The following is a 25,389-nucleotide window of genomic DNA, read 5'->3' on the forward strand; positions in this document are numbered from 1 at the left end:
CCCAACACTTTGAGAGGCCAAGGTGGGTGGATCACTTGAGGTCCAGAGTTCGAGACCAGTCTGGCCAACGTGGTGAAACCTTCATCTCTACTAAAAAAAAAAAAAAAAATTAGCCAGGCATGGTGGCAGGTGCCTGTAAACTACTTGGGAGGCTGAGACATGAGAATCTCTTGAACCCAGAGGGGAAGGAGGTTGCAGTGAGCCGAGATCACACCACTGCACTCCAGCCTGGGCAACAGAGTGAGATTTTTGTCTCAAAAAAAAAAAAAAATTTCAGTGGTAGATTTGTGTATATCACTTTCAGATCTACCCCATAAAATTTCCCACAGACACTCCTTCATTTCATTTTCCCTTTCTGATTGGCTGAAATGGAGACAGCACCCAAGTCACCTCATGTTAAAGTGCTGTCCCACTGGCTTGTTTACTCTCAGTGTTTGTTATGTGATCAAGAGATAAACTCTTGTTTTTGGATTATTATGCATTTTTACTCTGTTATAGCACTTACCCTACCCCACTTAAAGGATATGAGCTACACCTTAAGTAATAGTAGGACTCAATGTAGATAGGTAAGAGATAGGAATTCCAGGTATAAAGGACAGTGTAAGTAAAATAACATAGGATTTAATGTTACTTAACATAGGATTTCATGTCACTAGAATGGTAGTAAGCTTCAGCACAACAAGAATACCATAAGAACTAGAATCTTAAGAGAATGTAGGAGTAACATGGTGAGAGATGTGTGCAGTTTCAACAAGGAGCAAATATATAGTATGCTACAGGGGGTAAGAGTTGATGATAGTTGGAGAACAAAAAGATGTTAGATATGTCCAGTAGAGAATTGTCAGGCCAGAGAATTGATTTGAATATATGAGAAAGAGAGATGAGTTAATCATAGATAGATTACTAGGATAAAAATGTGACTTAGTCAGAAATAAATAAGTTAGAAGAAGAATCTGAATATTACTTACCCACATGTTTACATGACCATTATTTCTGATAAACTAAACAGAGATGGCTGGGTCTTGAATTTCTGACCCTAAGCAGATTCATGAGGGAGATATAGATATCTCTGTGTGACACACCAGAAAACACACATGCTATGTATTTTATAGTCTGTAGCTTTGCAGAAGCCCGGACCCTGATGATCTGAGCAGGATCCATTTTGAGCCACAGTGAATCAATCCTTTGGCTCATGTCACTTAGCGCTGGATTAAAGGTTGCCCTTGCCAGCTTCTTTTCACTAGGTCTGCACTCAATCTTGATATCATTATGTTGATATTTTAAAAAGGGAGGAAGGTAGGTAAAAAAAAAAGATAAGATGACCTCAGGAAAAAAGATAATCAAGAGAAAGACAGCATGTTTCCCTGATTCTTGGAACCTTTCCAGGACAGGGTTGCAGAGGAAGGGATATGCAGGGTACCTCCCTAGCAGGAAGAAGCCACTTGGCCCATTTGCCATGTTAGGGAGAAGGCGTTCTGAAAGAAAGCAAGTAACCAAGAGAGCATAAATACCCAGATATGAAAATCTAAGGCTGGGCCTGGTGGAGCACACCTGTAATCTCACACTTCTGGAGGCCAAGTTGGACAGATTGCTTGAGCTCAGGAGTTCAATACCAGCCTGGGCAACATGGCAAAACCCTGTCTCTATAAAAAATACAAAAATTAACTGGGTGGCATGTACCTGTAGTTTCAGCTACTCAGGAGGTTGTGGTAGGGGATCTCTTGAGCCCGGATGGTCAAGGCTACAGTGAGCCAGGATTGCACCACTGCATTCCAGCCTAGGTGAAAGAGTGAGACCCTGTCTCAAAAAAATAAAAAATAAATAAATAAAATAAAATAGAAATAAAAATAATTTTTTAAAATACCAAAATGAAAGAGGTAAAAGAAAAATAGTGTTATTTATCTCTGTGGTAGCTTGCATGCACTAGTCATCCAGACCATGTGACATGCCAATCATAAAGAGGGCAAAGAGCTGATGGTATGCTCCATAATGGGTAAGTTAAAAAGAGTAAAAAAGTTAGAGGCAAATACGATTAAAATTAATCAACTGTATTTTTTAACATTATACAATGTTAAATATCACATGATTTTCTTATTTGTTGAACTAAGTGAATAAAGTTGTTAGAGATAAAGCATCAAGGAAATTGGGGGAAATATATTTATTGAGTGCATATTAGGTGATAATCACATGCTTATCATTGTGTTTAAATTTTCTAGTTTAATCTACATGGCAATCCTATATGATTTTTTATATTTTTCCCTATACAAATAATTTTGACCTTTCTTGAAAATATTGATAACAATCATAATTTGAGTTAGAATTTTGTAGGTTGGGTAAAAAGAATGTTGTATCAGTAAAAAGTAGAAAAACATAGTTTAGGCAATAAATAGACTAGATAACATAGCCCCTCCTGGAGTCTCAAACCTACGCACACTTTCCTGGAAAAGAGATCTCAGTATGTGTAAATGGAATCTGAAACCTGACACATAAGCAATAGCAAAATAAATTGTAATTCTTCCGAGGGTGTGACAATATATTTCTTACTTCTCCTGTGGTGAGGTTGCCTTGGAGAAAGCTATAAAGGAGGCTGCTGAAATAGATGGTGAGGTTTGATTGAAACAGGTTTCTTCCAGGAAGATAAAGTGGCACTGGGGGTAGACGGAGTGGATATGTTTCAGGGTTTGAAAAGGATAATTGAATTTTCAAGCCAGACTTGTTGGATGGGTAAAGGAGTAGAGTTATGAGGAACTAGCCTCTTTGACAGTGCTGTCTCTCCACTCAGAAAGTAGGGTAGGTAACTATACCTATTCCTAGAAGCCTGAGCTTCTCACAGCTTTTTGGGAAGAAGGAAGGTTAACATTGAATGACTCAAGTATTTATCACAGTCTGGGAAAAGAAAATCTCTACTATACTGTATCAGAGAAATCAGACTATTAATAAGCATAAGTAAGGACTGGGTTCACCACTTGTGAAAAGCTTGTAAATTCCAACACAGTAGAATCACTGAGGCACAGTATGCCCATCTGTATCAGCATCTTCCAACTCCTGCTCAGGACCACAGTCTCAAGACTATTGGCAGCAGTAGAAGCTATAGCACAGCTTCTGATTTGAGTAGTGCAAGACCAGTTGGCCACAGAATGAGAGTGCAAGAATGCATAGAAAACAGCAGTTGTAGGCCACTGCAGAAATCTTGCTCTACTGAGCTTAAGCCAGAACAAGGGTATAAAGAATAACATTCCGGCTATTAATTTTGCCTGCTGATGGTATATTTAGGTTGGTGGCTCATAGGCTCCATTATGCACATATATTCAAATGTTAAATACACAGTGGGAGGTCCTTAGGATACCCTATTTAAAATAGCAATACCTCCCCAATGCTCCCCATCTCTTGTGACTGTTATTTTTGTCCATAGCATTTATTTAGCATACAGTTTAGTTCCCTTGTGTATTTTATTTTCAGTCTCAGTCCCCTTTAAAATGGGAAGTCCATGCTTAGAGATTTTTTTGTCTGTTTTAGTCACTGCTATGTCATGTGTGCCTTGTATATAATAGACATTCAGTAAATTTTGAAAACCATGCTACTTATTTACCCTCCTTGATTTGTATGGGGTGGGCTCCATGGAAGAATACTGTTCCTTTGCATTTCCATCAAGAATCGTGGTTATATCCTTAATCATTGGAAATTATGAATGACAACCAGCAAAAGAAGCTTGTAAGGTCACGTGAAGCTTGATTTCTCACTTTATGTAATTTTATTGATTGTAAGAAAAAAGATAAGTGCACTATCTGTGACTTTCTAAACATTTAGTTACAAAACATTTCAAAAGTACAGAGAAGATCCAAGACCACATATACCTACCTTCAACATGAGTTGAACTACTGGTCAATATTGACTCTTTTAAAACCAATTCACATCTCCCTCCTCATCACTAGATTATTTAAAATAAATTATTCCTTTCATAAATATTTTAGCATGAATTTCTATAATTCAAGCAATTATATTGCTTTGAATATAATTTCAGTACATTACCAACCTTAAAAATAACAATTATTTTTCACTATCACCAAATATCATATCAGTATTACAAATTCCTGTAGCATTTAATACGTCTTTGCAGATTTTTCTTAATCAAAATACAAGTCATCACTCAAACTTTTATATGTTAAGTCTTTTATTATACAGCAACTCCCTTCTTTTTCTTGCAATTTATTTATTGAAGTAACCAGGTCATTTGTCCTATAGGGTTTTCCAATTTCTGAATTTTGCCAAATGCATCCTCATGACATCATTTAACATGTTTATCATCTCCTGGTTTTCTGTAAATTGATACTAAGATCTACTGTTTGTTCTGATTCAGGTTTTTTTTTTAGCAAGAATATTTCATAGGTGGTGGTTGTATTACAGAAATGAGATACATAGTATCTGGTTGCCTCTCTTTAAGGAATATTACTGGCCATTGGTAAACATTGCCTAGATCAATTATTGTATTAATGGTTTGCACAATGGTGATACTTTCTATCTACTATTCTTTATTTATTAACTAAAGTATGTAAAAATACAAAAAAAAAACTTTATTTAACTAGTTATCCTAAGGTACAGTTCAAATTAGAAAGGCAAGTTAAATGCTTGATATTAATAATTTTCCTTAATTTACCAATTTTTAGATTAATGAGGTCTCCTAGCATTCTCCAAAGGTCACCAAAATGGGTACTATGATAATAAACACAGATTTTAAATATATGTGTTTGATTTCATTGCAGTTAGTATTATTATTGCTGCTTAAATGGTGGTCTTTTATTTGGCCAGTGGTAGTCTCATCAAGTTCAATTTTTGCCACAATTTAGTAGTCTTTAAAATTGTCCTTGCTTTCTAATGTGACACAATGTTCCAGGTTCATTTGACATACATTTTGCCCCAGGCCTAGAATCAGTCATTTGTCTAAAGATCCTTGGTTTATTTAATGGAAATGACATATAGAGCACCCCATCTGAATTTTAGAAATACTTGTTTCTACTGGTATGGTCATTATTTATATAATGTACATTCAATGTACTTAGTTTGCAGATAGATATTTTTAGGAAAAAAAATATACCATGGGTACATATTGATGTTTTGAAATTATAGTTAGGACTATAGGATTTTTACTTATTTAATTGTATATTTGCATCTCTTTTCTTCTATAGAAAATCTTGTCTTTTACTGACATTATCATAATTGCTTTCTTTACTCCTCTCCCTCACTCCTCCAACCTGCGTGTACTTGTGTATGTGTATGTGGGTGTGCACACACACATACGTATACAGTGGAAATAAAGACCACACAAATGAGAAAAAAATGGGCCACTGAGAGTATATGCTAATGAGGGAGTCAGCCATCATCACTTGCCTTTGGCATAGACCCCAAAACGTGGAAGGGAGTGGGAAAGTTTTTAGTGGAAAAAGGGAATGCTTCAGGTATGCTCTATTGGAGGTTGTTGGCATGGGGAAAGTGGGTAGGGAGAGACTAGAAGTAGAGCATATTATGTGGTTGGTTTGGGAAGCATATTTGGCTTTCTCTGGTTGTTCCTGAGTTCGAAGCAGAGTTAAAAACAAGGAAGCTGGGTCATTGATCAAGTTTTGACCATTCTTGGCTAATTGCTGCAGAGGTTGTCACTTAGCATTCTGGGTTATTTGCTTCAGAGATTATGGTTTGGCTTCCTAGGCTGGCTGTTAACAAAGGTTGTGGGTGACTGCTATTGTCATAGAGGGTTTCACCATTTTGTATATTTCACTTTGCTCTCTCTCTCTTTCTGTATATATATGTATTTCAGAATGAAAATACCAATCTCATTACTAACAATATGATTACTGAAAACCATTTTAAAATCTCTTTTGTGGCCAAATTTGTCTTTTGAGTATATTTCACCTGGGGGTAGCCAAATAAATCTATTTTAAGTCACTTTAAATAACTTGTATGGTTATTCCACAGCATGAAACATTTTTTATATTTTAGGCATTTCTTTCTGTTTCATATTTACTTAATTTGTTTCACAATTCTCTTAAGCATGTGCATAGTTTGAAAGTCAAATCCAAGCAAGATGTATTTAGAGAAGTCTGGCTTCTATTGCTATACATTCTACCCTGTTTTATGCCTTTATAGGTAACCATTTTTAAAATTAATTTTATAATTCGAGCTTTTTAAAATTTATATATATACATATATACTTCAAAATATGTGTTAATGTAATGTATATATTTATACACAGTTTTTCATAGCTAAACAGTAACATAAAAAACACTTATTTCTCCCTTGGTTTTTACACAGTATATTCTGAAGCTCATTCCACATGAGCATAAATATATTCTTTATATTTATAAATATAAAGATATTCATTTTTTACAAGCTACATTGTACTTGGAGTTATAGTTAGGAAAGCTCATCCTACTCCAGGATTATTGAGGAATCTGAATGTTTTAAATTTTGTTATTTTATGCTTAATTTATTTAAAAATGAAATTAATTCATCATTATAGGCCATAATACTCCCTGTATAATATGGCCATTTATATATGTTGATGTTTTCTTAATTGTGCTTTATTTTATACATAATCATTTGAACATTAGCAAAATGGGTTTTGCTTTGTATCTGTTTCTTCTTAGTTTAGAATGGGTCCTGGAGGAATTGTAACATAATTGATTGGTTGACCTACATGTGCAGTTGAGGGAGTTTTAAAGATTCTTTTTTGCTTACTACAAGGAAAGTCTCCTGAGATTCAGAACTTTAGACACATGTCGTCGTTTAATTTATCTTTCAGTTTTAAGTGTCACATAAAGTTCAGAAAACAGATTATTGTGTCATTAAACTTAGGTCTAAGATGTTTTATCTTCCTAATGGGATAACACAGATAATCTGGTTTAGGGTTTGATCTATAACTTTGTATAACATACTTTACATTTTTGTTTAGGCAGTTTGGAAGGGCTTTATTTTGCGAAAGAAACTGACAACAGCTCTAGAGGCTATTAAGAATGAAGAATCCGATGAAGAATACAGAGAAATAGATTTAGAGGATTTTATATTTGATGAAGTAAGTACAAACTATAGTATATAAATATTGGTCTTAAAATACGTTTAGTGTACTATTTTGAAGATAAACCAGTTTCTAAGGTGTTTATCCTATTAACATTGTTACAGACTTTTTTCCTAACATTGAGAAACTTTTCCTAACATCATCTTCTTTCATCCTACAAGCTTGTATAGTGTGCAAAGGTGGCAGCAAAATACTTACAAGAGCGTCTTTGTGCCCTTCAACCATGTTCTCCAGTTATCGAAATTAGGGAATTAACATTGATGTAATACTATGATCTAATCAACCTTATCAAATTTGTGAGTAGTCTTACTAATGCCCTATATTTAGTCTGAGATCTAATCCAGAATCATAAGTTGCATTTAGTTGTCATTTTTCCTTAGTCTCCTTTAAACTAGAATAGTTCCTCATCTTTTCTCTGTATTTTACAAATTTAATACTTTTAAAGACTACTGAAAAATTATTTTGTAGAATATCTCTGAATTTGTGTTTGTTATATAGTTTCTTCTCATTGTATTCAGGTTATGTATTTTTGGTGAGAATACAACAGAGGTGATATTGTGTTCTTCTCAATGTATCACTGCAGGAAGGTGATGAAGTTTCTCAGGACATAAAATTATCCTAAACTGCATTTGGCTTAGCTACACAGTTATAAATCCCCTGCCTTAAAACTTTTTTGTAAGTGGATGGGATATAAATTAATATAACTGTAAAGGTCATATGATATAAAACAGAAATTTTTAAATGCTGTAATTCCATAATTTAAAAACACTTAAAATCTTTTATGCTAGAAAAAAAGCCTATGTTAAACAAACATGAAACATACAAATTTCTCTTTATTTTCTTTCATCTACCTATATGACCATCATTTTTCCAAAGTTCTCCTTATCTTTTTAAAACCTGACCATGAAGTTTATACTCTGATCATTGTAATCATGGTAGTCTTACGTAGCAGATGTGTGAATGGAGTTCTAGTTAATTTTTTGCAGCACTTAGCCAAGGCTCATGAGGAGTGAAAAAGGATATGATGGTGAGAGAGAAACCTATGAAGATTCAGTGGCTCATCACAGCAGTGGAATTTCTAGGACTGTAATAAACTGGGACATGTTGGCATTACTTCCAAAGTAAGGGGTGGATTGTTGCTTCATGTAGTTTCCACCACTAAGAAGAATGAGTTGGTAAACCTCTTTAGGTTCTAGAGGCTGCATAGATCATTCTTGGGAATACTGCTTCAGGTTTTAAAAGGGCCCAGAATAGGAAAGATCTTTTCAGCACACCCATGCTATGTAACAAAAAGGGCATCAACTGTAGACATTCTGTTACTAAATCATTCAAAGATATGTGTAAGAATACATTTATTGAATCTTAATGAGCTTCAAGGTTCTCTTACCAGATGTCATCTCACAATAACTGGTCTAATTTATTTCTGGTAACTTTAATGTGTTGATAGGAAAATGAAATGGAAGTAATATCACCACGTGCCCTAACTGCAAGAGGTAAATATAGTCTTATGGTTTCATGTGTACATATGTGACACGTCAGTGAGAATTTTGATATTCAATTGTATGGTATTTTTCAGAATTCAGCTAGGAGACTTGAACTCTATTTTATAAATTTTTCAATTTTTTCTATCAAACATAATTTACTGAAAGTCTCCAAATTTCACTGCAATAATGAATTATGAATTTGTGAAAATATTATCAATAAGACTATGAAGATGAAGCTGTTGTAGAGACAGAACACTATTGCTCACGTCTGAATTATTTTCATAGGCATAATCATATCTTAATCAAAAGGAAGCCCTTAAAAATTCAACATTAATCTATTAGGTTAGGAAACTGCTTTTTTGGAACATGCTGCTGATTAGCACGTTTCTAGAAATGTCAGCATTAATATTTTAGTTGATATTTGGGTAGTATAATTGTAAAATCTACCATTATTTTGCACTCTCTCAAATCTTAAATGCTCAAATAAATTGAACTGTTTCTTTCTTCACATTCTTGATAACGTCAGCTATTTATTCTCAGGAAAAACTGTGTTTCTACTTCTATGTAATGAAAAAAACTAGGTATCATGAAAACAATGTAAATGCTTTTAAAATACACTTATATGCAAAATCTTTCTGGCTACTTTCTATTCTAAATTTATCTCCAATGTTTTTCAAAACTGAATTTAATTTACCTTGTTTTTGAAAATATTGAGTAAATCGAAGCCTGCTTTCCTCACTTCAGTTTTCCACAACAAACCTCAATGTGGAAAATACTATTTCATAATGACTTGTATTAATGAGAAGTCAGTTTCTCTTCTTCTGATGTGTTAGTACTGACTATAATAAAATATTCAAAGCGTTTTGGAATATCTGAAATAGCAAGAAACCATGGAGATTTTGTTCGTAGTGGTCTTGTACATTTTTAGTTGGATTTGTTCCTAAGTATATATAGAAATACAATTTATTTTTGTATATTGACCTCATCTTCAACCACTTTGCTGAAATCACCCATTAATTTTAATAGATTATCTGTCAAATATTTTGAATATACTGTATACACAATCATATCACCTGAGAATGACAGTTTTCTCTTTTTTTCCAATTCTTATACCTGTTATTTATTTTTCTTGCCTTATTATCCTGATTACTGCTTCCATTATAATGTTAAATAGTGATGATATTAGCAAGCATCTTTTTCTAGTTCTTTGTCTCAGGGTGAAAGCTTTCAATATTTCACCACTAAGTAAGATGTTTCCTATAGGTTTCTTAGAGAAACTCTGTATGGTTTAAGGAAGTTAACTTCCTTAGAATCTTAGAGATTAAGATGCTGCTGCTGCTGCTACTGATAATGATGATGATGGTGACTTTATATGCAATTTGGATTTTATCAAATACTTCTTAATACATCTAACATTGACTTTCAAACATTAAACCTTGTATTCTTAGAATAAACTAACTTAGCTATAATGCATTATCTTTTTCTACCTATTACTAGCTTATATTTGCTATTATTTTATTTAGCATTTTCTCATTTTATTCAAAAAGAAATTCACTATGTAAATTCTATTTCTTATACAGCTCCCTCTTCGGGTTTTAGTATCATATTATGTTGGCCTTATACATTTTGTTGGGAAGTGTTTCCTCTGCTTCTGTTTTCAAGGGGAGTTTGATATAAGATTGATGTTCTTTGTTGTTCAAAATTTTGTCTCAGCATATACTATATTTTTTGAAATGTTTCATGTGAACATAAAAGGAGTATGTATTCTGTAGGTAAGTATATTGTTATTAAAAATCCCATTTACTTTAAGTTTATGTTTTTTTTTCTTTAATCTTCTGTATCCTAAGTGATTTGCAGGAGGGGCATTCTACGAGGTATTGAGAGAGGAGTGCTAAAATCTCTTACTGTGCTGGTGGATTTCTCTAAATTGGCTTTTATTTCTGTCACATTTGGCCTCATAATTCGGGGCTGTGTTTTTGGGGCATACACATTTTAAGGCTATTGAATTATTGTATCGCTGAACCTCTTATAATAATATTTTCCTCTTGAACAATAGTTTCTCCCTTTAACTAATTGCTTAAGGGCCATTTCCTTTGATATTTTTATACCTACAGCAGCTTTTTTTTTTTTTTTTTGGCTACTGTTTTCATAACGTATATCTTTCTAACCATTCTCATTCACCTTTACTGTGATTTTATATTTAAAATGTATCTTATAACTGCATATAGTTGGGTTCTGCTTATTTTTATATTTTATTCTGGCATTATTTTTATTAGAGTATTTAGACTGTTTTAATTGATTTTAATTTAGAATATAATTTGGTTTATACAATTTTCATTTGTTTTCTATTTGTTCTATGTTGATTTTTTCCTTTTTATTACCCTCTTTTGCATTTATCAAGTATTTTTGTTTTTCTATTTTTCCCTTTATTCACTAGTTAATTGAGTTTTATTTTTTCGTGCGCTTCATTCTTTCCTGCATTAACATGCTTCCATCTAGGATCATTTTCTTTTGCCTGAAAGACACTCTCTAGTAGGAGTCAGTTTTTGATTGCTTGAAAATTTATTTCTTTTTTAAATATTTTGGAATATTTATCTAAATATTTATCTTCTCTAAAAATAGAATTCTAGTTAGGCTTTCAATTTTTAAATATGCCATTTTGTTAGCATTTCTGGCTTCCATAGTTCCTGTTGAAAAGTGAGTATTAAGTCTTAACTTTTCTTCTCTGAAGATATTGGCTTCCTATCCCATCCCCCAGGTAACTTTTAAGGTTGATTTTCTATTTTTGTTTTTCAAACTGGCTATGATTTTCTTTATTTGCCCTGCTTGGAGTTGGTGAGATCATACAGCTTCTTGAATCTGTGGTAAATATCTTTCATTAGTTTTGGAAATCTCTTGTCCAAATTTATTTCAAATATTTGTTCTTTGATGTTTTGAAGTATATATACATTGTGAAATATGTAAACCTAGCTAATTAGCATATGCATTAGTTAACACATTTTTATAGTGAGAATACTTTCATTCGCTCTCAACATTTTTCAAGAGCACAATCTGTTGTTAGCTATAGCCATCATGTTGCATAACAGATCTTTTGAACTTATTCCTCCTCTCTAAGTGAAATTTTGTATGCTGTGACCAAGATCTCCTGCAACCGCCACCACCACCCCCACTGACCACCTTAAACCCTAGTAATCACCATTATACTCTCTACTTCTATGATATTAAGTTTTTTGGATTCCCTGTCTAAGTGAAACCGTGAGGTATTCTCTTTCTGTGCCTAGCTTATCTCACTTAACATAATGTCCTCTTCGTTCATTCATGTTGTTGCCAATGACCAAGTTCCCATCTTTTTTATGGATGGATAATTTTCCATTGTGTATTTTCTTTGTTCATGTATCCATTGATGGACACAGGTTCATTCCATATTTTGGTTATTGTGAATAATGCTAGAGTGAAGACAACGATACAGATATCTCTTCAACATACTGATTTTATTGCCTTTTGGTATACCTAGTAGTGGAATTGCTGGGTCATATGACAGTTCTATTTTTAATTTTTTTGAAGAGCCTTCATAGTGCTTTTCATAATGGCTTATACTAATTTACTTTTCCACTAACAGTGTGTGAGGGTTGCCTTTTGTCCACATCCTTACCAACACTTGTTATCTTTTATCTTTTTGATATAGCTGTTTTAACATGTGTGAGTTGATATCTCATTGTGGTTTTAATCTGCATTTCCCTGATGGCTAAAGCTGTTAAGCATTTTTTCATATACCTATTAGCCACTTGTATGTCTTCTTTTAAGAAATGTCTGTTCAGGTCCTTTGCTCATTTCCAGTTGATTGATTTGTTGTTTGTTATTGAGTTGTTTGAGTTCCTTATATATTTTGGATATTAACCTCTTATCAGATATATGATTTGTAAATATGTTCTCCCATTATGTAGGTTGTCTCTTCATTTTCTTCATTGTTTACTTTGCTGCACTGGAGCTTTTTAATTTGATGTAACTCCATTTGTCTATTTTTTGCTTTTGTTGTCTATCTTTGCTTTTAGATTCATATTTTTAAAATCATTGCTCAGACAAATGTCATGGAGTGTTCGTGGTTTAATTTGGATGTTTCCTACTGACCTACTTTGTGTTCATTAATCATGCTCCCTACTTTAACTCATGATGTTTTTAGCCTATCTATTATATTCTTATTTTGTTATTCTGTTTTTTAGTTATAAAATTCCTAATTGATTCTTTTTTATAAATTCCATTTATATGTTGAAATTTTCTATCATGTCCACTATTTTCTTGAACATAATAAGTATGGTATTTTCAAACCTTTGTAATTTAATGCAATACCTGGATCACTTGCAGATATCTTTCTATCAGGTGTTTATGTTTTATTTTTTAGTCAGCTTAAAGAAGCAAGAGGTGTGTCCCTGTATTGAGCCAGAACTGAAATCTTTTTAAAATTTTTAAATTTTAGTTTCAGGGGTACATGTGCAGCTTTGCTATATAGGTAAATTACGTGTCATGGGGTTTGAAGTACAGATTATCACATCATCCAGGTAGTAAGCATGGTACCTGACAACTAGTTTATTGATCCTCACCTCCTCCTGTCCTCCGCCCTCAAGTAGGCCCCAGTGTCTGTTGTTCTCTTCTTCGTGTCCATGTGTACTCATTGTTTAGCTCCAACTTATAAGTGAGAACATGCAGTATTTGGTTTTCTGAACCTGCATTAGTTCACTTAGAATAATGGTCTCCAAATCCAGAATTGAAATATTTATAAATGAGTATTTCAGTACTAAACAATCATTTTAAATCTTCTAGGCATTGTTCTTACCACAGTGAAGAAAAGAGATAAGATCCCTGACTTCATAGTATTTACATTTTATTTGAGGTAACAGACAATAAATACATATATAAATATATAGCAGAAAATAAGATATTGAAAATTACTGTAAAAATTAAGAAAGTTTAAGATATAGAGCATAGTGTTTAATTGGTTGATCAAGAAAGGCCTGTGTAAGGTATAACACTTTACTAGAGATGTGAAAATAAAGTGAGGGAATAAGTTTCATATAAACAAAACAGTATACTGTTTTGGGCTAAGTGTCAGGCAAGTATGTAAGGCTTGAAATAGGAAATCAGCGTAATAAAGGAAGAGAAAGTTTACAATAGGTAGACTGATTAGTAAAGGAGAAAAAATACAGAAGAGAAGAAATACAAAAGTAGCCAGGGATCAGTCCACATTAGGCCTAGGATATGATGTCAAGCACTTTGGATTTTATTTCAAGTGTGATAGAATATTATTATTGGGTTTCAAGTAAGGGAGTTAAATATTGTTCATATTTTAAGTGGATAATTTTGTTTGCAATGCGGAGATTACTTCCTGTGACCTATCCTTACCCCTTTTCCATTGCCATCACTTTATTTTAAAATCATCTTAAAACTTCAGATGATGTAATTGAATTGTTTTGTTTGTTTTTGTTTTTTGTTTTTTTGTTTTCTTTTTTTCTTAAATTTTTCTGTATACAAAACTTATCTGACGAGGATTTCCCTTTTTTCACTGATTTAGTTGAAAAAAATAGTTGCCTTTAGGATTAAAACTTCTGGATTTTTAAGACATATCCTTATGTAATTATATAAAATCTTTTCAAACTTATTTTTTCCTTTCCTGCCAACAATGCTTACAATATGGCAGACACCATGCTTAGTGCCAGGATAGGTAAATAGACAGAAAAAACATAGCTCTAAGTTTAGGGAATATCAGAAATATATTAGAATGTTTTCAGTTAATTATAATTTTTATAAGAGGAGTAAATATAAAATTATCATGATAAATTAGCCAGGATCCAAAAGCCTAGATCAACTGTCCATGAAATATTTCCTTAGATTGATTTGTTGCCTCTCTGAAATGTGATTTCATTTAACAAGTGATTAACCACGAACACTTACAACCAAGAGTCATTTTATTTTAGTTTTGTTAAGTATAGTTTACCCTAATTTATTAAGTGCCAAGAACTATGAGGGATCTGAGATTTTATCCTACATGAACTCTAACAAGTTAGGATGCTGATAGAAGAAATGAAACTTCAAGAGACAAATACAGTTATTACCTGTAACAGCAGGGAGCAAGAGCTTCATGTACCAATTCTCCTTTTCCCCCAAGTTCCATAGGAGGAAATCTGAAGAATGTCTTCCTAGTAGTCTTGAGCCTAGGATATCCCATGTCTTCTAAATGGCTGTTAGCAACCCTGCCCATCCTGTGCTCCACAGAAAGTTGTTATCTTTATTACACCAGACAGCAAACAAATTTCTGCCCTCTACTCCAAAGGGAAACACAGTCTCTGCCTTCCCATTCTGTTAGTTTTATGAACATCTTTGGAAAGATAGTCTGTAACAAAATCTGTCGTAAGTCACGCAGAATTGTTAGAGATCCATGGAGAATTGTATCCCAAAAATATCCATCCCTTGTTTTTACATGAGAAATTTTCTAATAAGTATACTATTCCAGTGGCCACCCTGAATAATCTGACAGGGGCTGGGACAAAAATCAATTAGATTTGCCTCATGGTTCATGCAATTAAGGTTACTATCAATAGTCCAGGTGTTTTCTCCTTAATTTTTAAATTGATCTTCCCAATAGGCTTGAGACTTTAATCCAACTATAGCTGGACTCCTTCTTTTCCCTCAGGAAGGAATTACAGGACAATTCTGCCATCCAGAATAACCCTGGTCAGCGAGTTGAAGCTGAACTGAATGCTTTCTAGGGCTATAGTGCTGTTGACTTAACACTTAAAAGTATGTTATGACCACCACACCTTCTAGGTGGTATTTGTCCACCCCATGGGATGACTGAGGATGGGGATGGGGAAAATATCCACATCTGTTTCACAAGGGAAGTACAACATCTGGGGCCATGCCCTGCTGTCTTGATGGATTTCTTAGTAAACTTAAGATAAATTACTATGAAATTCTGTTCAGAGCCCCTTGGAAGGGGATGGCAGGTCCATTAGTAAGTTAAATTTAAGGTGCTTGCAGCAGTTTGGGACAGTCCTGCAGAAGTTTTGTTTTTGTTTTTGAAGGAGGCTATAGGGGCAGTTCAAAAGATAAAAATCTGCCTCTTTCATGCTTCCCAGGATTTAAGGTATTCCTTTCAAAGATTCTGGTTTTTTGTTCTCCACCTACTCCCTCAAAATTAGGGTGTTACATTTCAATAGTTATAACTTCACCATTTTTCTAATCATTCTCTATTAACACTTAGACCTTTCATCTTGAAAGTTCAGGAACAAGGAACAAGTGCACTTTTATAAACCATAACTAAGATTAGTTTGAATACTCTTACTCTTCTTTTGGCCAGGCTGTACCTTGTTTAATCATTCTGGCCTATACTCGCTGTTAGAGAAAAGAGATACTCATCATACCCAGGAATAGTCAGGATAGAATCCTGAGTTGTCCAAATAGATCTATATTACCTTCCATGCATTTTTCCTAATCATTGCCTAGGAAGTGGCTGCAAGAATATGATATTTTTTGGGAGAGAGCCATGCTCACTGATAAAATTGCTTTATATAGATGTGTCGATAGAAGGAGGTGATAGAGGTAGGCGCAGACTATCAGTTCATTGTTGATTAGCTTGTGTCACAACTGTCACAATCAAATGGTACAGAAAACTGAAAACTTAGGCAACTAATTTCAAAGGCCACATTTGTATGGCCAAAGCCAGCTGATGGATAACCTAAAAGATATTAACAGTGGCAAAGATTTGAAGGTGTAGTGTAGTCAATTTTCCAACAGGAAGGGGCAAAAATCCACAAGATGAGAGACATCCTTCACTATAAGACAAATGAGAAAATTTTTCAGGAATCACAAGTCTGATATAAAAAGTAGGTCTACCTTAGATATAAAGTTAGACCCAATCAGTTACTTGATTCCAGTCATTCTCATTAGGGAATGGGCCCTTACCATGGGCATCTGTATGAATAACACAGACAGGGCTATAGGCAGCTGTGATTTGTTTTCCCTGTTTGAGGGCCCAAGTCATGGTGTCTTTGGCTTTTCATGTGGCAGACCCAACTGTTAAGCCATTGGCAACAGTCCAAGAATCAGCTTGCTTTCAGCTTAGCCAAACCATCACTGAACCAGGCTCAAGAATTTAAGCGAACTTGGGTGAATTGAGGTCCCTGTGAGACATCAAATTTGGTTCAGGCAGTGAAGTGGAGATGAGTATTCCCTGAGATAGATAGCTGCTATTTTTTTTTTTTTCATGAGAAACCGAATGCTACTGAGGCACATTTTTGAGTATACCATTTTCTTTTTACAAGTGAAACCTTTTGGGACCTTCTCACCTTGTTGGTCATTGAATTCAAGTTGTCCCACCCAAAATGGGAATTATCAAGCCAGTGAGTCACAAGAACTCTAAGTGCCAGTCATTTAGTTTCTAAAGGAATCAAATAGAACGACAATAGGTGCCTTTCCATAGGAGTGTACCTGATTGCTGTATCAGAAAGGCTGCAAATCCAAAACCAGAAGTGATGTCTCCAGATGAACACTGCCTCCATTGCCAGTTACAAATCTATCCAAGTTCAACTTCATTTTCAATACATAAGTAATAAGTACATTTGATAATAATTCTCAAGTAGCTAGAAAGCTTTCCAGATCCTCGGTTGTAATTTAAAGAATATCTGAACAGAAGGCTTTCTTTTTTTTTTTAATGTATTTATTTATTTTACTTTTAGTTCTGGGATACAAGTGCAGAACATGCAGATTTGTTACGTAGGTATACGTGTCCCATGGTGTTTCACTGCACCTATTGACCTGTCCTCACAGATCCCTCTCCTTGCCTCCCCACCCACCAACAGGCCCTGATGTGTGTTGTTCCCCTCCCTGTGTCCATATGTTCTCATTGTTCAACTCCCGTTTATGAGTGAGAACATGCAGTGTTTGGTTTTCTGTTCCTATATTAGTTTGCTGAGGATGATGGCTTCCAGTTTCACCCATGTCCCTGCAAAGGACATGATCTCATTCCTTTTTATGGTTGTGCAGTATTCCGTGGTGTATATGTACCATCTTTTCTTTATCTAGTCTATCATTAATGGGCATTTGGGTTGGTTCCATGACTTTGCTATTATAAATAGTGCTGCAGTAAACATATGTGTGCATGTGTCTTTTAGTAGAATGATTTATATTCCTTTGGGTATATACCTAGTAATGAGATTGCTGGGTCAAATGGTATTTCTGGTTCTGGATCCTTGATGAATCTCCATACTGTCTTCCAGAATGGTTGAACTAGATTACATTACCACCAACAGTGTAAAAGTGTTCCTATTTCTCCACAGCCCCACCAGCGTCTGTTGTTTCTTTACATTTTAATAATTGTCATTCTGACTGGTGTGAGATAGTATCTCATTGTGGTTTTGATTTGCATTTCTCTAATGATTGGTAATGTTGAACCTTTTTTTATATGTTTGTTGGCCATGTAAATGTCTTCTTTTGAGAAGTGTCTGTTTATGTCCTTTGCTCGCTTTTTGATGGGGTTATTTGTTTTTTTCTTGTAAATTTGTTTGAGTTCCTAGTAACTTCTGGATATTAGACTTTTGTCAAATGGGAAAGTTGCAAAAATTTTCTGCCATTCTGTAGGTTGCCTGTTCACTCTGATGATAGTTTCTTTTGCTGAGCAGAAGCTCTTTAATTTAATTAGATCCCGTTTGTGAATTTTGGCTTTTATTGCAATTGCTTTTGGCATTATCGTCATGAAGTCTTTGCCTATGCCTGTGTCCTGAATGGTATTACCTAGGTTTTCTTCTAGGGTTTTTATGATTCGAGGTTTCATATTTACGTCTTTAATCCAGCTTGAGTTAGTTTTTGTATAAGGTGTAAGGAAGTTGTCCAGTTTCAGTTTTCTGCATATGGCTAGCCAGTTTTCTCAGCACCATTTATTGAACAGGAGATCTTTTTCCCATTGCTTATTTTTGTCAGGTTTGCTGAAAATCAGATGGTTGTAGATGTGTGGTGTTATTTCTCAGGTCTCTGTTCTGTTCCATTGGTCTATGTGAGTAGAAGGCTTTATTAAGCAACAACTGAAATTTGTATAAATTTGCAGTGGTAAGCATGATATATTAACATACATTTAAAAAAACAGTGATATATTTATAACTCCTAGCCAATTCCTCCTGACATTTTGAGATTTTATTTCCCTCAGCATACTAGGTAATGCCAAATCTATTTGATATTAATAAGCTTGAATACATATAAATTCGTTGTCTTGGTAACATATTTTTGGTTGTGATTATATAATTACCAAAAGCATCTTTAACATTTTATATACAACCTTCTCTTTATGCTTCTAGAAATTTCTAAGAGATAGTAGTTAAATAATTGTTCTGGGATTCTATAAAAGTTTCTATAAACTTTCTATTCAGCCAAAAAAAGCTATTTTCAAAGTTTTCTGTACTTTTGGATATTAATTAGAAAATGTCAATTTTATCCAGACTTTATGTAGCCTTTCCAAGGAAGAGCACTCTATCAACATCTCTATGATGTGGCAAAGAAGTTTATTGTGCTTTGTGGGATCTTGTCCTGCTGAAGAGAGAAAACAGCTGGATTTCTAGAGAATATAAAAAGTAGATGGTTTGGCAGGTGTTTAAGAAAACAAAAATTTTAAAAAGGCTGTTTGTATAAAATCAGTGTAAGAGTCAGGCAACTTGCCTGACAGTGCTGGTCGTTTTCCATAACCACTCCTCAGGTGGCATGTTGCCTTTGTAATATTGTCTCCTTCACATTTTCTCATCAATTTAGCAGTTTTCAGCAGAATAAAAATACTAATTCAATTATAGCTGATATAGTGGCCCTTGATCTTCCCTGAGATATGACTGGATTTTCCCTTGTCATTGAAAAGAAAAAACAAAAAAACTCTAAGTTCTAAATCCTGTTTACAATTTTACATCAAATAAAAATTTCCATCCCCACCTTATTTTAACAGAAAAGTCATTAGATTTATTTGTCATTCATGATGAGCTAAAGAGAGAATTCTGATTGTATAAATCAGTGGGAGTTTACTGAGTTACTAGCCTGATTTAACAAGCAATCAACATAAATGGCTTAAATACATTAGAAATAAATGGCCGTATCTTTTTTTTCTGTAATTTTCCAAAAGTACCAAAGCATATGTGTTTCCTTTTATTTTAGAGTCTCCCTGAACTGTAGCCATTGTTTCTAGACTGCCATTTTCAACCCTTTTCTTTCTGTGAGGATGAGAAGGAGGAATACTCATGGCTCTGGTGAGAGAGCTTTGTCTCTCTCTGCCTCTCTCTTTTTCCAATAACGCATTTTTTAACAAATATTGAATTATTTACAAATACTGAAATTTGAATTTTTAATTGACAAATAAAAATTGTATATGTTTATTGTGTAAAACATGACATTTTGAAATATGTATACATTGTAGAAAGGCTAAATTGAGCTTATTAACATGTGCGTTACCTCACATAGTTAACATTTTTTTGTGGTGAGAATGCTTAAAATGTATTCTCTTAATGATTTTCAAGAATATACTATATTGTTATTAACTATAGTCACCATGTTGTGCAAAAGAGCTCTTGAATTTATTCCTCTCATGTAACTGACAAATAGCAATTCTTCAACCAAATATATATTAAACCATATATAACTATGAGATATATATATATGTATATGTTAATATTCGCTACCTAGAAGAAATTTAACAATTGATCTGTCTAGCAACTGAATAGAGGCACACTATTTACATAACATTCAAATGGTGCAAGTTTGGTTAGGTATCCTAAGACTAAATTTCATTAAGTGAAATTCTGTCATTGCACTACCTGCCTGTAGTCAATATGTCCTAGGCCTGCCTTTCCAATGGTCTTTCAAAAGGCAGTCAAGACACACTGTAATTGTGTAAATGAAAAATTGCATTTACATCCCCTCAGAATAAATTATTCTAGTTTTAAATCATAAAATGTTTGATTATTTTACAACCTTTTTAAAAAAAATTGGTATTCTAAGCATCTTTTTTCCCCCAAAAAAATACAGAAACATAGAAATTAATTCTAAGCCATATTATATATTCAATCAAGTAAAAATCAGATAATTACATCCTAAATTATACAACACTAATATAATTAGCAGGTTCCATTGTGGAAAGATAGAGTAAATTTGGAAATTCCATAAATTGGAGAAATATGTCTTAAGAGAGGGAGTTTAAAACAGGAATTTCCAAATTTGGGCTTAAATTTATAATTTTGTTATTTGAACAGTTGAATTAGAGAATATAAATCAGGGACCATGTTCCTTGTATTGTTTAATTCATTGCCACAAAATGTGGTTTTTTACTCTATTCAGAAAATTTGTGAAAATAAAAAAATTTAAGAAAAAGCTGGTTTATAGACTGTTTATAGAAAAATTGACACTAACATATTAAAATACTATAAATTTTCAATAGTGATGTCTGTACTGTAAGAGCTAAAAAAATGACTTTACTCAGTTCCATCTAGATTTGGCTCAGAGTCATAGTTATAAACAGTTAAATACACTGAAGAGTCTGCACCTCATTTTTTAGAGCATTCAAATATCAAGTTTTCACTTTATCCAAAACTTAGGGATGAAAAGTCTTATCCCATTTTTAGCATGTTTTCATTAAACAGATGAATATCATCTCACAATAGTAAGTAGAAAATTTCCTGTAAATAAAAATTCTGATATACTTTGTCAACATTTGTAGTCTATAAGATGAATTAAAAGAAACATTGTAAAAGTTATGTAAGCTAAATTACATACATTTTAATATTATTTGTGCAGGCTGCCTTAGAAGAAGAATGGCTAGCATTAGATTCCACCCGCTTCCCTTCACAAACACTGCTTCTTTCAAACCAGCTGCATTGGCCAAAGGTAACATGTCATGGAAACTTCTGAGTCCTCGATCTTTGCTCATTTCTTAAGGTTATGCTATGTTGCAGTGATTAATAATACAATTTATTGACTTGAAAAACATAATTACTTTTAGAAGCCTCTGACTTCCTCCTTATCCCCAGATGTAATTTTTCATGTAGCTTTTCTTTCATTTGCTCCTTTTTTTCTTTATTTTGGATTTCTTTCAACACTTTATTTCACAGTAGCAAAAGAAAAAAAATGATATGCTTCAGCTGCATATTTGGCAGTAGACTAAAATCACTAGTTGACAGCACTTTAAAAATACAAAAATATGCATTAAGAGGGCAACAGCTGAAGATTTTCAGTCAGAGGTCAATGGACTGCAATATCTGTTATTTATTTGATAATCTTTGAAGTTTTAGTTTTCTGAGATTTTTAAAGATCTTTGCAATTAATCATTTTCTATATGAGAGCTATCCCAAAAAGCATAATTTCCACCACTACAACAAAGGACATGTATAATATATTACATAAATTTCATTTTATTATAATTTTAATTTTATAATGAGTTTCCCTTAGGAGGCTATTTGGTAATATGCATGTAAAATAATACAACATAAATGCTAGGATTTTTTATTTTACTTCACACTTATTTACTTTTTTTGTGAAAAGATTCCTGGAAACTTAAAATGGGATGATACTTCATTTAATTTACCAAGTAATCCAGCTCAAGCATGGTTATGTAATGACAAAGAAAATTTGTCTTCTTCAGAACACACACAATTTAATAGCAGGTAAGCTAAACTACTGTTTTAGAGAATCAACTTGTGAATGACAACAGTATTACATATCATACAAAAGTAGTACAATTATAAAACTAGATGTGAATTTACTTGTTTAGAAAACAGAATATTTAGTGTTAAAAACATCATGGTCATGAAGAGTTTTCAGTGCAAGGAAAATGAATGAAGTAGGTACATTAAAGCAACTACAAAATTTATATGTCAGGGAAACAACGTAATTAATTATTGTAAACAAGTGGATCTTTAAATACTATATAGGTACAGATAATGATTAGACTAAAAATTCCAGTGCTGTGTTACTTTTCACAAAGGGATTGAAATATGCTTCAAGTAATTGAAATGTAAACATTTTAAATTAATGGCAGACTTTTATTGCCTTTCAAGATAATGTTTTTTGCTAACTTAGATTTTATTTCCAAGTTTGAGACAACATAAACAGTTTGTAGTTTTAAAAAGTGCTGATATACTTGTGTTGATTCAGTTAAAAGTGGTTTTTTTCTATTGCCAGATCAGAAAATAAAACTTCTTCCTGGACACCTGAATCAAAGACCAGTAGAAAGAGTTTGCTAAAATCTGAAAAAGAAAAAAAAATTTCAGAAGAATGGTATGTAGTCAATTTGACACTAATAAATTAAAAAATTGAGAGATTGCTGAAAGTCCAAGACAGATACTTTTCAAGATTTTAAGAATACCTATATTAGTTTTTTATAAATTGTCCATCCAATTTAGTTTCTTAAATGGGAATTCACATTTATTTTAGTATGCTATAATTCAGATATGCATGTCTATTTTTATATGCATATCTAAATATGATCTGGATATTTGTTTTACCTTTATTATATTTAATCTTTTAATAGGGGCTTTAAGGATATTTCTACTGCTCAGCAAATGTTGAAGAGGGCACAGAAAATGAAATCGAAGAAACTGAAGAAAAAAATAGGTGAGTAATTAGTGCTCTTTGAATAATAACTGTGTATGGAAAATTGAAGATAATTTCTTTAAAATATATTTTATAAATTATATTTAATAAGAACAGTAATCAATTCACAGATGACTATGTCTAAGATACTCTGAAAAAAAATAAAACTTATGAGAAAATTATGCTATGCCATTGAATGATTTATACTCTTAAACACTATTTTTACTTTTTTCGGCTCTTTCTTATATACTTTGCTACTGATTGTTCTAGCTATTGTGTACTGAGAATTATAAGTTGTTTTAAAACTGGTTCATTTTGGCAAATGTTGACTCTAAAGAGTATCTGTTTCACTCCTTAGTCTTTTGTGTGCTTTTAAATTGCTTGATTATTCAATAAATTATATAAATTTATCAGTTCAATGGATTTTAGCTATGAAAACTTCACAACTTAGAATCTTGGAAAAGCAAAGTTTATATATTTTATGATTTTGTAGGACTTGGGAAATGTTCTAAAGCATCTTTTATTCTATCCCACTTACAAGGCTACTCTTTAAATCATTTGTTTTTCTTTGGATACCTCTAATCATTTTAGTGTAATTACTTAATATATGGAGTCAGAGAAGAAATATCAGGATACTATGATATCTTTAATTAAAACTATTTAAAATAATTGCATGTAACTTTATATATAACTGTAAATATTTACTCATATAAATATAAGAACATGTATTTCTTTTGTACATCAGTTTTGTTTTCTAAAGTTCTTATTGTTAGTAAAAAGTTTCCAGAAAAGACCAGTTACTCATGAGCAGTGCCATAAATGTATACTTTTCCTATAGATCTAGCTTATGTAATCATATGAAAAAATATTTCATAAAACTATTTTTATCTTTTTCTATTAATTATATTTTAATTATAATTCAGTAAATTCTAAGAACCAGATATAAATATAACATTTTAAAACAAGTAAATGTTGCAAAAGTGCTTTTGATTTTCAAGGAATAACTGATATTTATTGGCACATCACTGACTAGCCATTGATAAGTTACTGGTGATTCATTTTTATATTCTGAAGTGTTCAACTTGCATACCTTATTGTTATATTAGTGATATCTTAATTTTTTTACTTTTTTGTGATAACATTTTTATTGAGTAGTAAATTTTTTCAGGTTTAAAACATTAACATTTCAAGCATTTTTAAAGAAAATATAAACACCTTGCTTTTTAATTTGTTTTTACCTCCTGCACTCTCATTTTGTAAGCTCCTGTTAAGTTCATCAGGCTTCTCTGAACTGAATGCTATGTGGTGGTTACCCAGTGAAATAGTAACTCCAGACTCTTAACGATAGTGAGATTCTCTTTCAGTTCTCTAGATATAGAATCTAGTAGTGTAAATCTGGTAGTGTAATAAACTCTATTATTGCTTTGATGTCTATTTCTACCCATCTTCAGCAGTATCAAAAACATTCTTTAAACAACTGTTTTGAGAATAATAACAATTTCTGAAACTCCTGGGGCAAGTTCAAATATCAGAGGTGGTTTAAGAACTGATTCAGCCAATATTCAACAAATAATTATGACATAGTTGTATTCAAGGAATTTTGCTAGGCCCACTTTTAAAAGTATTTGTAATGTTTGCAATAAATAGCCTCCAGTAGTGAAAGCAGAGGAAAAGCTTAGCTTGTCAGACTTCCCATATGATTCCGTCTCTGGGAAATATATAGGTCTTTCTTGCCAACTCTTGTAATTGAGGGTTTTGTTGGGGGTGAGAACATTTTTTATAAAGCAGCATAGCAAGTGTTTTAGCAAAGGATTCAGTAAGGAATATATGCTAGTACATAAAAATCATTGCTTTAATGGCCACGACTAGAGATAATTATCAGGCAAAAATTAAACCTCTTTTATCAGTCACAAGGGGGCATGACAGGGTAACAAATGAAAGAAAGTAACCAGACATCCAACTTAATGACCACATCTTTAACTTAACATTTTGGGTTAGGTTAAAATCCTAAATGACAATTGTATAATATTTATGGGGACTATTACTCTAATAACATGATTATAATCCAAATTGCATTCTTATGACCGTGTAAGGTTTTGTATCTCTATGTATCATTTTTGTTTTGCTTTTTTTATCAATATATTAGAATAATGAAACAAAACATTTTATGTTTAAAACATGAACGCTGAAATGTAAAATTTAGTGATAAGTTTTATACTCTTCTCACTTTTTTCA

At 32.8% G+C, this 25,389-nt stretch overlaps 1 protein-coding gene across 6 annotated transcripts in view; it reads left to right on the forward strand.

Moving 5' to 3' along the window:
- LRRIQ1 (leucine rich repeats and IQ motif containing 1) overlaps positions 1–25,389 on the forward strand; it is a 229,911-nt gene that overhangs the window by 101,240 nt on the left and 103,282 nt on the right. For all 6 annotated transcript variants that reach the window (XM_055095956.1, XM_055095957.1, XM_055095960.1 and 3 more), the window contains 5 exons: positions 6,944–7,063; positions 21,361–21,450; positions 22,105–22,226; positions 22,744–22,839; positions 23,093–23,175. In XM_055095956.1, coding sequence (XP_054951931.1) covers positions 6,944–7,063; positions 21,361–21,450; positions 22,105–22,226; positions 22,744–22,839; positions 23,093–23,175 — 511 coding nt within the window. The remainder of the gene's footprint in view (positions 1–6,943; positions 7,064–21,360; positions 21,451–22,104; positions 22,227–22,743; positions 22,840–23,092; positions 23,176–25,389) is intronic.

This window comes from Pan paniscus, chromosome 10 (assembly GCF_029289425.2).
Source record: "Pan paniscus chromosome 10, NHGRI_mPanPan1-v2.0_pri, whole genome shotgun sequence".
NCBI classification, from domain to species: Eukaryota; Metazoa; Chordata; class Mammalia; order Primates; family Hominidae; genus Pan; species Pan paniscus.